This window comes from Lacerta agilis, chromosome Z (assembly GCF_009819535.1).
Source record: "Lacerta agilis isolate rLacAgi1 chromosome Z, rLacAgi1.pri, whole genome shotgun sequence".
Classification (NCBI taxonomy): Eukaryota; Metazoa; Chordata; class Lepidosauria; order Squamata; family Lacertidae; genus Lacerta; species Lacerta agilis.
The window spans coordinates 23,636,659-23,654,539 of NC_046331.1; the positions used below are offsets into that span (position 1 = coordinate 23,636,659).

The 17,881-nt window shown below is 42.2% G+C and overlaps 1 protein-coding gene across 1 annotated transcript in view; it reads left to right on the forward strand.

The window, feature by feature from the left end:
* COL4A6 (collagen type IV alpha 6 chain) overlaps positions 1-17,881 on the forward strand; it is a 172,722-nt gene that overhangs the window by 48,668 nt on the left and 106,173 nt on the right. The window contains exon 3 of the mRNA XM_033137243.1: positions 14,862-14,945. Coding sequence (XP_032993134.1) covers positions 14,862-14,945 — 84 coding nt within the window. The remainder of the gene's footprint in view (positions 1-14,861; positions 14,946-17,881) is intronic.

Genomic DNA, 17,881 nt, shown 5'->3' on the forward strand with positions numbered 1-17,881 from the left:
AGAAAGCAGAAACATTTTTTTTAAAGGATATTTGAACAGTACAAATGATAACAGATTAATTACAAGCAAAACTGCAGGAAAATTAAAAGAGGATTTGAAACTCAGTTTGTAACATTGTTGCCAGGCATTGTTGTATCGGATGCCATGGACTTGAGTCCACAAAATCTGATGCCAGGAGAAATGGGTTAGTGGAAGTCCATAAGCTGCAACCTGACTCTTCAGTGTTTTTGCCAGACCAGGGAGAATTCATGTATGCCCCTGAGAACAAAGAGTCTCCCATTGATAATTGCCTCTCCTCTTACTAGTGTAACTGCTTGCATATTGCCCCAAGGGAGGAGATGCATTCCTCCAGAAGAGGGCAAGAGTCTTGGAAAAAGAAAAAGCCTATGCCAATTTTCATCTACCTTTGCAAATATACAAATACACACTGCAGTGGAACTCTGTTCCCCAGATGCTTTTGCTTATTTCATTTGTGAATTGCTTCTCCCAAGGAAGCAGTTTACACTTAAAAAAGATGCACATATATGTGGAACATTTGCACATATAAAAGCAAGTATACATATAAAACAATTGAAGACAACAACACATTTATAACATCAATTCAAAGCTTCAAAGCTACATGACCCTCCCAGCTCGATGTTTCTGTGATCTATGATAGCAGAAGATAACGGATGCCAGATTTTTAAAAATCTCCACTTATAAAAGGCTTGTTGAAAGAGAAACATGTATTCAACAATGACCTGACCGACAACAGGGAGGTTCTTGCATATATTCATCCGATACCATTTCATCTCCAGTGGAGTTAAGCGTGCAGTTATTTGGGACTGGTCACCCCACACCGATAGCCATTTATTATGTTTTCACAATGCAACTTGCCTGATAATTTCCACATTTTATGTAATCCTTCACATGATGTAAAAGCCACTTCTGGAAAACTGGTGGAAATTTTGAACTCATTTCATTGTTTTCTGCTTCCAGAAACTCACAACTCCTTTTACATTGAAAATTGTGGGAGTTTTGCATTGTAATTTCCTGTGATTATATTTGGGTCACTATTCTTACCTACAGTTCCTTTCCACTATTTAAAATGTAGAGCAACATGGCAGTATGTTTTTTAAAAAGCCATAGTTCCATAATGCTGAAAGAAGGCTGATCGCTGAAGAATCATGCTTTTGAATTATGGTGCTGGAGGAGACTCTTGAGAGTCCCATGGACTGCAAGAAGATCAAAACTATCCATTCTTAAGGAAATCAGCTCTGAGTGCTCACTTATAGGACAGATCCTGAAGCTGAGGCTCCAGTACTTTGGCCACCTCATGAGAAGAGAAGATTCCCTGGAAAAGACCCTGATGTTAGGAAAGATGGAGGGCACAAGGAGAAGGGGACGACAGAGGACGAGATGGTTGGACAGTGTTCTCGAAGCTACCAACATGAGTCTGACCAAACTGTGGGAGGCAGTGGAAGATAGGAGTGCCTGGCGTGCTCTGGTCCATGGGGTCACAAAGAGTTGGACACGACTAAACAACAACAACAACAACAAAATGCAGTATAACAGCAACCTTAGAGTCTGGGATAGAAATGCTAGCATTATAACCAGAGGTGTAACTTGGCTCCCTTGTACCCTTGACTAGGAATTGTTGGTCACCCAGAGTGGCAGAGGAGCAGCCTGGGGAGTGGATGGGTGGGCAAGCTCCTAGCCAGAGTGGAAAGGGGTGATTCTTGCATCTCCCTGGGCCCCGGGCCCTTGGCCCCCTGATTATAACCAAGAAAACTAATACAATGATCTCCACACCTGAATGCTCTCTCTGTTTGCCAAGAACATCTATTTCAGCCAACCAGAATTAGCTCTCCATCTCATAGTCCTATGATGGCTCTAGCAGGTGACTCCATAAGTTTGTATTTAGATAAGCTATAATTAATGTGGACTTTCAGCTGCCTTTAGTTGGTTTCATCTGCTAGCAATGAAGAACACGAGCTTTTAAAAATAACAGGAGGTGAACAGGAAAAAATGACTCGGTCAGGTTGTTCTTATTTAATCTAATGTGCTCTTAAGGAGAAAAGTAGGACAACTTTTATCTAGATTCCATACACAAAGCTGAAAATTTGGGTTGATTTGTCTGGGGCATATTCCTTGGTAATCAAAACTCTACCTTCACATAGGGTTGGCTCCACCCTGTCTGCATCTGACGTGTATAACTGTTCTAATTTAGAAACTTAATCTGAGGCTGGGTTATTGCAGTAATTTGAAGAGACTAATGCCACAGCTACACCCTTTTGGTGATGGATACCGTTAGCTGCTGTCGTATAAATGGAAGCATATTGCTGTCTTGTATTAATGACCTCTCTTATTTTTTTAAATTTAAGTTCATATACATTGATTTATTCTAACAGAAAGGGAAAGTAATCTCACTTCACCATTGTGAGCTCTTCTGTAAAGCTGAAAAATCGCTTATTTGTTTATATTAAATTTCTATACCACCTTTCATCCAAGGATTGTGGGGCAGTTTTACAGACACATAATTTATGTAGCAAATGGAGGAGGTGGCATGTTAACACCTTTAACTTGGTGGGCTGAAATTTGAACACAGTGATGGGATCTGAAATGGTAGTGACTGACTGGGAACGAGACCTTGCTTCGGGTTGTGGTGGACAGCTCAGTAAAAAAGATTAATTCTGTGCCGGGGTTATTAGGGAAGGGACTTAAAATAAAACTTTCACTATCACACTTGAAGTACTGTAGACAGTTCTAGTCACCTCACCTGAAAATGAATATTGAAGAGCTGAAAATGGTTCCAGGGGATGGAGCAACCTTTCTATTTAATTTTGTTTATTTAACAAAATTTATATTCTGCTTTCTAGAACAAAAGATCTGTAAGTGCTTAACAAGAGATAGTCTAAAAATATTCACTTAACGAAATGATTGGTGCTGAAGTTCTGAATCCAGTAATTCACATGGTTTTAGAAAAGTGTAGAGACACCTTGGCTGAGCTACAGAAGGACAAGTTTGGCATGCTATGTGGACCAAGCCTCCTTTTCACTCTACCTCAGCAAGCTGCAGAGAATTACACCTCTTCCTCATTGGTGAGGATGCCAGATGTAGTCACTTTTGGTGGGACTACATCAAGGTACAAAAACTGTGGGCTATGGTATTCCATGAAATTGGTGCAATCACAAGCCCTCCTTCATATAGTTGAGGAGGAAGAGGTGGGTTTGTACTGTAAAGAGATGAATATTCATTTGCTTATGGTGGCACAAGTGACTTTGATCCAGTTTTGGAGGAATCTAGCAGAAGCCATTCTAACTTACTAAGGTATGGGAAATTGCTTTTTAAGGAAAACCAGCTCATAGACTTAGGGTTTAAAGAGGTCAAAATAAAGAGACACATTTGCTTTTGTTTTTTATAGTTTTATAGTTTATGTTAAGGATAAAGAACACAGGTCACCTTCTTCAGTTTTCCGATGGATATGGTTGCTTTAATTGTTCAATTCAATTATTAAACACTTTCCAAAAATTCTTTATAGAAATGCATTTCTGTTTATTCTCTTTCCTACAGAATAAAGGGATAATTTTATATTAATATTAATATGCATGTGTTTTGTACTTTGTGACTAACACTTGTCTCCTTTTTTAAAGGTACTGTTTCTGTATTTCATTGCACTGGAAAATGTGTACATTGTTTTGTTTTATATTTTCCTTTCATTTTGGCATTTTGTGTTTCATTTTTCGTGTTGAACTGATAGAAATTGTACTGATTTGTATTCTCTGTTTCTGTCATTAAAACCAATTAAAACGATAATGAAAATAGTTTTAAATACAATTTAAAAAAAAAAGAAGTCTCATTAAAGATCAGAAATGTAAAATCTGATTCCTGATTTTAAAACCACATATACATACTAAAATCATGTTTCCTGAGAGGAAATATTACAACATTTTGGGCTTTTTACTTTAGAGAAAATGATGGTAAGAGAGAACGTCCACCCTAGACATTAAGTTCAAGTCCTTTGAAGAGGCAGCAGGAGTTGACACTCTTTCCAGGGTCGGTGCAAGTTCTTCAGCTGCCTGAGACGAAGGACAAGATTGTGCTTTTCCTACATTCCAGGCAACCAGATGGAGGGTGGTATTCAGCAAATTTTTGTCAAAGTAGATATTAATTTAAATTGGTCTATTTCAGGCAAAAATTAGTAGAAAACCACCCTTGTAGTATTCAACCAAGGCAGTGGAACAGTTTCCTCTACAGGACAGTGAGGGCAGCAATCTATCTTAGTGGGCACATGACAGGCTGTGGGGCACATAATCTAATCCCTACTCCTCAGCACCCCATACCTCACACTCATGTTGTCTAATGATAGGGTCAGCTCTGGCTCTTTTGGGATTTCTACTCATTCCAATAGGTCTTATGTGGAAGGGAACTTTTTGAAGGTTGGTGCCCTTGGAGACATTCAAAAGTAGCTGCCTTTTTCAGTTGTGCAACAAGCTCTGGTGCTGTGTATTAACCTCTCCAGACTTAAGTTGCATTCATTCTAATTATGAATAATAATAAAAATATTCTATAATCCTATAAACCTCCTATTACATAACCTCAGCCTTAGTGTGAAAACCAATAGCCTTGGCTCTGTTGGATGGCACATTTGGAATCTCAGGCTGTTTATACTGCACTAATCACAGTTTGATAAACTAAAGGTAACCCTGCACTGATCTAGTTTTCAATTTTGCGTGTTGTCTATGTGTTTGTATTTGTTTGTTTGTAACAGTGTTGTGTTTTGTTCTATAAGACTGTTTTCCCACCCAAAGGCCTTCAGCAGCTTGGGCTACCTCTACCTAATAACACCCTTTTGTGTCTCATTCAACGTTTTTCTCATCTGTGCTAAACCGATAACTCCCTTTAGTTATCTAAGGGTAACTATGGAGAGAGGCCCTTAGATCAGTGGTAGAATGTCTGTTTGGCATGCATAAGGTTCCTGGTTCAATCCCAGGCACCTCCACATGGGGCTGAGAATGTCTCCTGCCTGAAACCCTGGAGAGCTGCTGATAATCAGCGTAGACAATACTGAGCTGGATGGGCCAGTAGTCTGACTCAAGATAAGGCTGTTTCCTATGCTTACCACAAGATTTTTAGTTAGTGTGGAGCTAGTGTCTAGCCATGTTTGAGTTTCTCATTCAGAGGCAGAGATATATCAGTATCCAATTTCCATATTTCCCCAGTAATTTATGTATGTTGAATGGCAGGTGCACTAATTTGTAGATGTGGAAATAGCCACCCAATTTAACACCCTTGTATAGTAATTGTGTGACTTAGGCTGCAGTCTGTCCACTGACCTGGAAATAAGTCCTATTGAACTCAACAAGACTTACTTCTGAGTAGATATGTATAAAATTGTACTGTCAGTTGGTCTTCCATGTATGGATGTGTTTGTGTGTATAACTGGCACACACACTTATATATACTGATGACTATTACTTTCCAGTAGGAATCAGGATTATTTCTTTTCTCCCTCTGTTCTTCCAGCCCCCTGCTAAGTGCTTGATGGAGGAACAAAACTCACATTTTTGGCATATGCTCCCCCCTACCCCCCCCTAAATATTATGCAATAAAAGGCAATGGATGGAATAAAAAAGGAAACAGATGCATTAGCAATAGGTGATGATTGGTTTATTGTTTTGGCAACGCTTGAGTATTTCGTGGGAGGAAGCTGTGAATTTTATGGTCTGATCCCAGTAGAAGACCACATGCAAAAACAAGCCGTTCTCTTTAACACAGGATATTTCCAACATATTTCAAGTAGGGGCAGTTCTGCCTCACTAAGCTTTTGGAATTCCTTTGATAATACTGCTGAGCTTGGCAGGTGCAAGCAGTCAACTCACCTTGTAGGAGTTAAAACTTGAGATGAACCTCTCTGCTCCTGTTAGTTGCCCCTGGGACTCAGGAAAGGAGAAGGGGCATTGGGATGTCAACTCTTGTAGAGGGAAGGAAAGAGCAGGGGTAGGCCAAATGTATTCAGGTACATTTATTAAAAAGGTGATGGTGTATTGCCAAAGGCAGAGAAGATTTGAAGTTTTGAAGGGCTGTTTCTGTCCATTTTACAAGAATTGCTGCTTTGTTCTGTCCCTTGCAGCTCATGCAGACTGGTAGGGTGAAGCCAGCTTAGACTTCAGAGGAGCTGGGTGGGCACCATACTGGGTTTTGTTGTCCAAAATAGAAGCACCAGAAGCTGCCTTAGTCAGACCATTAGCTTATCTAGCTGAGTATTGTCTATGCTGGCCATTGGAAAGCAATAGTCATGTGTACATATATGTATCACACATACAGGAAATGCCAACCACAGCATGGATTTAAGCACTATGATGCCACTTTAAACAGCCATGGCTTCTCCCAAAGAATTCTGGGGACTGTAGTTTGTTAAGGGTGCTGCCAGTTATTAGGAAGGCCCCCTGTTCCCTGCATAGAACGACAGTTCCCAAAATTCCCTGGAAAGAGGAATTGATTGGTAAACCACACTAGGAATTGGAGCACTGGCGGGGGGGGGGGGGTTGCCACTTAAATCATGTTGATTACCATAGGTCTGGAAACTGGATATTGATTAATCTCTGCCTTGGAATGAAAACCTCAGACGTGTGCTCCACACTAGCTAGAAACCCTTGAGTGGACATGGAAAATGGTCTTTTACTGAGCCAAACCATTAGCTCATCTTGCCTACACTGTTTGGTAGCAGGTTTCTGTGATTTCAACGAGTGGACTTTACCAGAGCTTTCTTAGGATGCCTGGGACTGGACCAGGTTCCTTCCCCTAGTTACGCAACTTGACCCGGAGATTATTTTTGCTCATAGTGGGGCATATAGAGTGGGGCTAGCAATTGTGTACCTGACAAAGACCCTGCCTTGTAAGAGGTCCACTGCCAACCCACAGAGCCACCAGCTGCTGCTACTTTGCCTGCCCTCTTTGAATGAGCCAGCAGTGATGGTAGGAAAAAGAAGGAGCAGCAAATGAGCATTTGCTGCTGTTTTCCCTCTGGATGGCCCTGCAGATCCAGCACAGAGGAACATAAGAAGTGAAGGGGCAGCTGCAGCTACAGCGAGGGGGTAGAAACTCGGAGGAATAAAGGGTTGCTCTCATATGGGCATGAAGAATGTTGAAGCATGTTTTAATCTGTTTTTTAAATGTGTTTCTGACTTCGTTTTTTTGAGTGTTTTAAAGAGTTGGCTATACTAATAATTTTATTGCTTTGTTCTCTTTGTAAACCACTTTGAGCTTGCTTTTACAATTCAACAGTGTATAAATTTTATGAAATAAATGTGGTTGAAAGAAAGATACCCACAAACTGTCGTTCTCACACACCCCACACACATACATGGGCATAGCCAGGGGGCAGGGGGGGCAGCTGACCCCCCCATCAAGTAAATAAATAAAAATACTTAGCTAACTGACCAATCGTGTCTCAGATAGCTCAGTTCTTTTCCCCCAACATAAATCTTGCCCCACCCCAACATAAATCCTGGCTGTGCCCATAAATCCTGGCTACCTAGGACTTTATCCACGCAAGGCACAAGCTATGCACTTGTAACAGATCATAGCTCACACTTTGCTTGGAGAAAGTCCTTGGTTCAATCCCTGATGTGCCCAGGTAGGAAAGGCTCGCTACCTGAAGCTCGAGAGAGCTCCTAAAAATAGAGGACTAAATGGATGAGGCATAGCGCAGCTTCCTAAGTGCCTATGTCATTTTGTGTTCTCTTGTCACAAGACATGGGAAACTGCTTATAGGGGGTGGGGGAGCTCCAGATGTGCAAAGTATTTTATCCCATTCTGAGCTCAATATCTCTGTATATTCTTCTTGTCATCCTCATGTGAGCCAATGTGCTGTAGCAATTGCAGAGCCAGCCAAGAAGATCAAGAAAGAGTACATGCCTCCAGTTAACCATGAATATCACCAGTCGCACGCTGTCAGCCTAACCTACCCTGCAGGGATGTTGTAAAGAAAATAAGGGGGGGCTTGCTTTTGTACTTACCATTCTGACCTCAGTGGAGGGAGGGAGGGTTGTGAATGCAATTTGGATGTAATCATTTGCTGTTAATATTTGTTCTTAATAAATAATGCATTGACCAAGCACATTTTGTGGTTGAACAGATTTCTAAGAGATCTCTACCTGACCCAAGGGAAGAGGTGAGAATCTGCCCAAAATGTGGAACTGGGGTGAAGGGTGGGGAGATTGTGTGAAACAAACCATACGACATAGCTTTGTATTTATTGTGGCAGAAAAGCAAAGTGGGAGAAGTAAATGTTTTCAGACTAGATGGGGCTGGCAGGTCTCCCTGTGCCCCTGCAAGCGATGGTGGCGGAGATTGTCTGGGGCCAGTGACTCAGCAGAAGGTCCAGAATTCTAGGAGTATCTAAGGCTAAATTACGGTAACCATATGACTTCCACCCAGAGTTGCCACAGAACTGCCCGTTCTAAACAAGCTTGTCCCTGAAGAGGCAAAAATATAAACCGCTCACAAGGCCAGTTTCAACACAATGCTTTTCCACCCTAGGAGTTGCTTTTGGACATAAGAACATAAGATGAGTCCTGCTAAATCAGGCCAAAGGACATACAATCCAGGATCTTCTATTTTTCACAGCAGCCAACCATAAGAAGCTGAGAAGCCCATAAGCAGGACATTTGGACAATAGTGTTGTTTTCCAGTGACTGGTATCCAGAGAAATGTTGCCTCTGAATCTGTAACAATTTAGAAGGATCCCTGCTGAAAACACTTTCGCTCATGGTTTTCAAGATAGGGGGGCCTGCCTTGTTCACATGCCTCGCAACATTTCACAGATCAAAAGAGGGGCACACTTTTAGTACCCTTGTTCTCATTCCGAAGATTACTGCCTGTTTATTTATTTACTTCTTTATTTAAAGCTTTGATACCCTTCCCTTTGACCAAAAAAGACTCCTAGATTAGCTTACAAAAATCAGTAGTAAGATGGTCCCTGCAGTCAGGCTTACACTCTAAAAAGACATGGCACATGAGGAAAAAGGAATGGGAGGAAAGAGGCAAGCTGAAGCATGAGTTCTTAAAGTGATTGTCCTTATGATTCTACATAATTCTGTCTATGCAGGTTCTGGCTGTCTAGGAAAGCAGTCCTCCCCCCCCCCCCCGGTGCGCGCAAAAAGCACTGTTTCTCCCCATCAGATCTAGGAACAGAGCAGGAGCTGGTGGCAGTGCACTAAGCAGGCAGGGCTAATCTGGCCACACAGTTCCTCAAACAACTGACTCCATACCCTGTAATAGGGCTGTCCACTGCAGATTTAAAAGCCAAGACAGTGTTTGTTTTTCTGAGTGAAGAGATACTCACGAAACATAATTGTCCAATAATACGTGATTACAGTTCAAACTGTACCTTAGCAGCTGCAGTGTGTGAAGTGTGCTGTGTGGTGCTTTGGGTTTATTTGCATCTATTTAACTGTGTGCAATAAAGACAAAATACAGCCCCCCCACACATGTGATGCAGTGCAACTCCCAGACTGCGTGGAAAAGAAGTTGAACCCTGAAGAACGGCATTAATATCATGATAAACTTGCAATAACAGCATTTCAAGAAGGCATCATCAGAAGGAAAAACACAAGGACAGTGCATTCTTTCCTTCGTGGGTCATGAATCAGAGGGGCGGGGAAGATTGCATCAACTGGGGGGACACGAAAGTTTTCAGGGAGACCACAGTCAGTTCGAGTGACAGCTCCTCAATGAAGGGAGCATAAGAAGCACACCTTTTGCATTGGAAATCTACGGATAATTAGACTACTGTAGCGGCATTGACGTGGCTGGAAGGCTGGTCCAGAGAGTTGCTTATCATCATCATTCTTCCAGCAGCATTTGATCCTATGAGTTCCTTCCGCACACATTGAAATTACTGGTGAAGCAACTCCAAAGCACTGCACAATTTATTCATGACTTCGTTGAGCTTAGGAACTTGATTTTAGTATCAAATAAATGCTCAACTTCTTGTTTTTTACTGTAACATAATGACCGTTGTTAGCAACCTCAAAGTGTAGTAGTAGGGAGTTACATCATACCATATACTGCACAAAGAAAGAAAGAAAGAAATAATAGGACCAATAGGACCACACCGATATGAATCGGGACATCCATGAGTTGGCATCGATGGTGAATGTTGGGCATCTTAAGTCCCTAGCTTAAGAAATAAAAATGACATAAAAGCATTATGGATCCTCCATCCATCTGGAGACATGCAATGTACAAGTTATTTCCCCGAAACGCAGAGCATTAATTTTATATGTCTAAAAGAATTAGGGTAAATCTGCATGGTAATGGAACATCTGAACTCTGTTGTTTTTACCATCAGTGACCCAAATCAATTCTTCTTTCTGTTGCCCTTCCTTCAATGGGGAAGGGTTTGTGAGGGAATCGAAACAAATATTGAAATACCAGGTTTTGACATGACAAAAAGAGCCAGCATCAACTGCACTTTCAGGGGTGTGTGTGTTCCATAAGCAGGATACCATCATGGGAAAGGCCTATTTGACAACAATAAGAGCCTCCTACCTCCCCACACACTGTACCCCCAATCCTGAAATACCCACCATCACCACCTGATGCCCTTATTAAAGTGATACGTGTATGTACATAGGCACATTTAATTTTGACCTTTGAAATTTGACAGAAATGCATCTGAATCATAATTTAAGGAGTATCTTTTCATGCAATTTCTCCATGATGTAGCACCTGAATTATTTATTCATTTCCTCCTCCTCCTCCTCTTTTCATGTCATACAATGCTACATAGAAATACATATATAAGCTAAGATTGGGGGGGGGGGGCGGATAGAAGACCCATGAAAACCTGACCAATCAAGTTCACTAGGTCTGAGGATTGTGGTTTCATCTTATTCAGAAACCACAGACCCATAATATATTTGGTTAAGATGATAATCAAAATGTTGAATGGGGCTGCCTCATCTTCAGACCTGAAGACTGAGGTCATCTCTGGAGTATACCCCTCTCCCAAAAGAGGATGAGTTCGTGTTTTTCCTGAAGGTGTTTGTACATCATCAGTGCAAAAAAGGAAAGCATGCTAAACTTAAAACAGTCCACTGTTTTTCAAATTGCATTCACACAAGAATGTATCCTATGGTGCTTGCCTCTGTAAATATTGCCCTGATTTCTGTAGCACCTTGTCTTTCTAAGGTGTAGATCAGGGGTCAGCAAACTTTTTCAGCAGGGGGCCGGTCCACTGTCCCTCTGACCTTGTGGGCGGCCGGACTATATTTTGGAAAAAAATATGAACAGATTCCTATGCCCCACAAATAACCCAGAGATGCATTTTAAATAAAAGCACACATTCTATTCATGTAAAAACACGCTGATTCCCGCACCGTCTATGGGCCAGATTTAGAAGGCGATTGGGCCGCATCCGGCCCCCGGGCCTTAATTTGGGGACCCCTGGTGTAGATCTTAAGCAGCCTTCACAAATTTGGTGCCTTCAGATGTTTTAGGCTGTAACTGCCATCAGCTGTAGCAAATACTGACCTTTGTATGGTTAGTATTAATTAGGTGCCACTCTGGGTCACACCATAGTTAAAGCCAGTAGAAGGAAAGCAAGGAGGATTTGTTATTGGCAGGGAGTTCAAATTCTGCAGCCCATCCCCCAACAGTGCAATCTTAACGCATGTCCACTCAGAAGTAAATCTCATTCAGTTCAATGGGGCTTGTGCTCAGGCAGCTATGTATCAGATGACAGCCTTAATCATGGTCAAAGGACAGGCCACACTAGAAGCCCTAAGAATAGCTGTCATCTATTTTAAATGATGAAATGCAATGTGGTTGAACGGTTGGAACTGTTGCCTACCGAAATACGCTTAACCGCATGCACACACAAAGCGCAGATGCCTCAGAGTAAAATGCATTTTATAAAAAGATTTAAAGGAGTGCAGTGATGCCTGGAACGTTGTTCTGGATTTACCATGCATACATTTGGCTTCCTCCCCAAAATCGGGATCCATTCTAGAAAGCCGAGAGCAGACTTTGAAAGTCGCCCACATTAGTATTAAGTGCATGGTCGCTTGCTATTTAAGTAATTTGGGAGTGTCTGATGTCGGCTCCTTCCCGTAAATAAAATAACTTGTGTGACATGTAACACCTGGTCTTCCGCCAACTGGCTCCAGCGTGCTTCCTCCCCTTCTCAGGTTTCTTTCATTCACAAGTGAGCGGAATGACCTCTTGGTGCAGGGAAAGGGAAGGAAACTTAGAAGTGGGGTGTGAATATGACATTTTACAGGGATCATTAATCTGTCTCCCCCCCTTTTATTTTTATTTGCATTTTCAAAAACAGGAACAGAGAGCATATTTAACCCCCTCCCCTCCCCTTGTCCCACTTACAACTTCATACTAAATACAGGATGTATACATATACCATATGACTTCCCTTCCACACTTTTCCTGATCATTAATACGTTTTCAGTGGAAACACTTGATTTGGGCCTGCTCCTCACTGGTTTGGAATCAGTTGAACAATGAAGGCATTTGTGAATAGATTCAGATATTTATGAAATACGTATATGCTAAATAAGCTGCTCTGGAATGGCAGCGGCAAATTAGGATAGTGAATCTGTGCAATCTGAGCCCGTAGACCCTCTCCAGGCCCTTTCTGCAAACACTGGAAGCTTCTGGTCTTTGAAATGAATAAAGATTTATAACCTGCTTTCTAATATTTTAAATACAAGTTCCAAGGTGGCACACAATAAAGTTTGACAAACTAGCAGCACATACAAAGACAGGAACAAGGGGGGAAAGCAAGAAACAAACTCAGATCAAGTAGCAATGGTTAAAGGGTATAAGTGACATCATGCTATCAAAAATAAACAACCTGCGAAAACACTCTGCGGCTAAAATCAGATTTTGCCATTCAGTGAACAGCTTGGGCAAATAAACACTTTCCCAAAGAAAACTGCTTTGATTTCTTTCCCCTGCTCAAGTTCTGCGTACCAAAAGCCAACTGTATTGTCACTTGAAGCTTTCCTCCATGATACCAGCTTTGCATGGGGGTACAATGCAGTTTGCACATCACACAGAGCTCTGTCTGCTTTATGCCCCTTAGCATCTGCCACCTGAATCTGTCTCACCCTGCCCAATGGTAGAGCTGGCTCTAGGCCTGCTAACAAAGCTTGGAGCTTCCAAAAAGGAGAAATGTTTCCCATACCAACAGTTGATGTATGTAACTGTAAAAGGCAGAATAAATGTTGCACAAAAATGCATTCAAACAGTATGATCACAGGGGATTCTCCCCCCTCCCCCCTTTTTAATGAACTGATGTACAAGTGCTCTGCCAAATATCCATGCATTTGTTGTTGTTCAGTCGTTCAGTCGTGTCCGACTCTTCGTGACCCCATGGACCAGAGCACGCCAGGCACGCCTATCCTTCACTGCCTCCCGCAGTTTGGCCAAACTCGTGTTAGTCGCTTCTAGAACACTGTCCAACCATCTCATCCTCTGTCATCCCCTTCTCCTTGTGCCCTCCATCTTTCCCAACATCAGGGTCTTTTCCAGGGAGTCTTCTCTTCTCATGAGGTGGCCAAAGTACTGGAGCCTCAACTTCAGGATCTGTCCTTCTAGTGAGCACTCAGGGCCGATTTCCTTGAGAATGGATAGGTTTGATCTTCTTGCAGTCCATGGGACTCTCAAGAGTCTCCTCCAGCACCATAATTCAAAAGCATCAATTCTTCAGCGATCAGCCTTCTTGATGGTCCAGCTCTCACTTCCGTACATTACTACTGGGAAAACCATAGCTTTAACTATACAGACCTTTGTGGGCAAGATGATGTCTTTGCTTTTTAAGATGTTGTCTAGATGCATAGCACTCATAATAAAACCATTTGAGGTGTTCCCAACCTTTAACATCAAATGTTAAGATTTCAGTATACTGTACTAGTTTCAATTTACAGGGCAATCCTCCACATGCTTACCCTCTGGCCCCCTGGATTGTCCCCAAAGGTACAAACAACAACTTTGGGGTCAAATAGGTGTTGTGGATTTTCACTGGAAAGCCAGTGTATGCCCCAGTCAAGATTGGGATTCCCTGTAGCTGTTTTTCCTTAAGATAAAGGTGACAACATTAACTGCTCTTTAAAAATAAAAAGTGGGGATGATTTAAGGTACAGTAGCCAAAGTGGTCTCTTCCAAATGTTGTGGAACTACAACTCCTATTGTCCCTGACTATTGGTCATGCTGACAGGGGCTGATGGGAGTCATAGTTCAACACCTGGTGTTCCCCACAATGGTTGTCCCTGGTAGAAAGCATAGTGTGGCTTAGCACGAAATCATGATTATCACAATGACGTACTGTAAGCTCTCAATTGGTGTGTGTATGATGCATGCCCAACCATGTGCCATGTTCGACACCAGTAAAAGGGCGGGGACGGGGCAGACGTACACACACTCCACCGATGGGGGGGTTGCTTGTATTGAAATTCTACAGCTTTGGGCTTTAGTGTTTAGGGCACTGTGTCCTGCTGTGAGTGGTTTTATTTATGTCAGCAGGATTTTAGGGCTATAGTTGTACATTGCTGCAATAAGTGTTCTGTGATTTACTTATTTTTTGGGGGGGGCAGGAATTTGTATGCAGTATAAAAAAAATCTTTTCGACTCTTCAAAGTCAGGAACCTTCATATCTTTCCGTTTCTCAGAGTATGATCTAGTTGTTGTTTTTTAAAGGTACAAGTTAATATTTGTCATCCAGTGAATTTTCAAGCACATTGCAAACATGTCAGAACGGTAATGAAACAAACCTTTTCTTAGGTGCTGTATAACTGAGGAAAGTTTTGGAAAGGAAAATGTTAGCTAATTATTATTATTTTTTGTCTTTTTCCGTACAGGGTGGGAAGAAATTTTATAATGGACCTTGCGGGGGTCGAGACTGCAGTTCAGGCTGCCAGTGCTTTCCAGAGAAAGGTGGTCGGGTAAGTTGACCCTTTATTCTTTTTTTTTGGTGAAGGGAAACAGTGCCCAGGTTTCTTATCACAGCTGTCTTTTCTCTCAAAGAAAACAGAGTTAATATGCTTAAGACCCTGTCTAGTGGATTCATCAGGCGAGGAGAGTGAGGAAGAACAGCTGCAGGGAGAACACCAGGCCCAGCCAAAACTTTGAAAACTCACATAGAAGACTTAAACTTTACAGTCTATGCACCGAAGCTGCAGCAGAGCCAGCCACTTAACTGGAAAACAAAATACAGTAGATTCCTGTGTATGGACATCAAAAGAAACATATTATTTCAAAGTCTCTGGCTCTGTGAGCTTCGATATCACCTTTGAAGGGCCAGTGCTCTTCTTATTTCTCCCTCTGGTCCCATCCACTTGATACATTTAAAACAGTTTCAAACCACTTTAAGATACTCATAACTTCCCCCAAAATTATCTTGGAAATTGTAGCTTGTTAAGGAGTGCTGAGAGTTGTTAGGAGAACCTCATCACCCTGACAGAGTGGTTTAACAGTCACTACCCCTCTTACCTGGGAACTCTGCGAACTCTAGTTGTGTGAGGGGAATTAGGAGTCTCCTAATAACTCTCATTAAACTTCAACAAACCACAGCTCCCAGCATTCTTTTGGGGAAGCCATGGCTGTTTAAAGTAGTGTGGGCCTCTTTCTACAGGTTTCTGCAAATCTAGTTCAGGCCTAGTTTATATATGGAGTTTAGTGGCTAATAGGATTCTTTCCCCCCCCCTTTTTTTGATCCACTTAGGACTGAAAGTTGGAAGGTTAGGTATTTTAAATGCTGCCTTATGACGAAAAACTCCTTGCATACAGAAAGCTAAATCCTTCTTTGTCGACATGAGTAGCGGTTGTGAGTCGAGGCCCTGCCCCCACTTGGAGATAAAATAAGACACATGGACACAAGTATTTAGGTTAATGGGGCGAGGAAGCCAGGAGCAAGAAGGGAGAGTCCGTGTGCCCACGGTCGTTCAAATACAGCTAAGCCACGCCCCCACCCAGCCAAAACAAAATCAAAAATCAAAAAATCCTTCCAGTAGCACCTTAGAGACCAACTAAATTTGTTCCATATAGGCTGGCTGGTGAGCATGACGCAGGCACAGGACTCAGTGATGCAGGGGGCTGAGTTATGCCCCCCTGCAAGCGCAGGAAGCGGTTCCTGCTCACAACACCTCCCCTCCGTGAAGAGGACTTCCCTGCTTGTACCCAGTGTGTGGATCTCACATGTTCTAGTTTAACATGCACACCTGGTGTTTGCACCATGCTGCTTACTAGTCTTCCACAATCTGGTGCCTTCCAGATGTTTCGGACTGCAACTCACATCAGCTGCAGCCAGCATGGCCATGATCCCATCAGCTCCAGCATCGTACAGCTGTGTTGGCTGGTGCTGATGGGTGTTGCAATCCAAAATAGCTGGTTGGGGAAGGCTGTAATAGACCCCTTCTGCTTTGGTCCAAATCACGTCCATCTCCTTGAACAAAACTTCTGACGAATGATGTAATCATTGACGGATGTACTGGGGTGTCATCATCCTGTCTCTTTCCATTGCTTGGGTTCAGCTGGATTGTTTGAACTGGACACATCGCTGTTGACCTTGCAGTTCAAACTCTTGGTTTTATCCTTTGTGAAGATGTCACAAAGATTTTGATTTGTTTTCACAACTGACCTGGGAACTTGGATGAACTTTTACTTTTATTTCTTGTGTGTTCTAAACTACTAGGTCTAGTCATTGCTTTAAAATTTGGGGGGTGACATGGTGGGGAGCAACACCCTTCCCTATAAATTCCAGCTCCCATAAACAAGGATTGGAGGGGACTTTCATAGCAGCATGGAATCATGCAATTAGCTCAGTTCAGGCATCACTGAAACAATATTTTAGCATAACAACAAAGATGCAGTGAGCCTCATACTTGCATGCCCTCCTGCCTGCCTTCTCCAGTGTGGCCTCAAGGAAAAGTTCAGAAACTTTTCTTCTAGTTTAGATTAACTGCACTGTATGATTGTTTTATTTTAATTTGACAAAAATTATATTTTTAATTGACAAAAACCTCTATGTGGTTTAGAAAAACAGTATAAAATATTCATTAATAACACCAATAAGACCAAACATTAAAGCCAAATATGAGTTTATGTAATAAAGTGACATGTTAACATGAGGGTTGCCTAAAGGAAAAGTTTTTTGCAGGCTCCAGGAACAATATTGTAAAGGTGCCTGCCTAACATCAATGGGCAGGGAGTTCCAAAGTGTAGTTGCTGCCACACCGAAGGATCAATTCATTGCAAGTGCAGAGCATCCAACTAAGAGCAAACCCACTGAAGTCAATGGACCTAAGTTTGTCATGTGCGTTAACTTCATTGGGTCTACTGTAAGTAGAACTAGCATTGGATGAAGGGCAGTATAAAAATTTAATAAATAATAATGATAATGATAATACTGCCATTAATGCAGATTAGAACCTCCACACAGAAGTGTAGGTTGAAATCCCACTCTTTCACCACTGCTAACCCTCTGCATTTGTGTGGGTGGAATTGCCCAAAGAATTAACCAGTGTGGTAAAGAAATTGGGAACAAAGTCCATAGGACCACTTGGTTCTTCTCATTGGGCCAAGAGTGGGCACTGGGGGCCTCCAGTTGTTGATGTATGCGAGCTCCCATCACCCCCAAACCAGCAATGGTCAGGACTGATGGGAATGGGGGGGGTCTGACAACATCTGGAGTTCCATAGGTTTCCTGCCCCTGTTGTAGCCGATGGTAGAGTTTGCATTTGGTGCAGTGGGAAATTCCAGAAACTCTCCCTGTGTGTGAAAGGTGCCTGTACATGAGAACCAGATAGCTTAATTAAATCTGTGCTCTGAAAGAAACAATCAGCAGAAGCTGCAAAAGGAATGTTGCAGATTTTCCACCTGG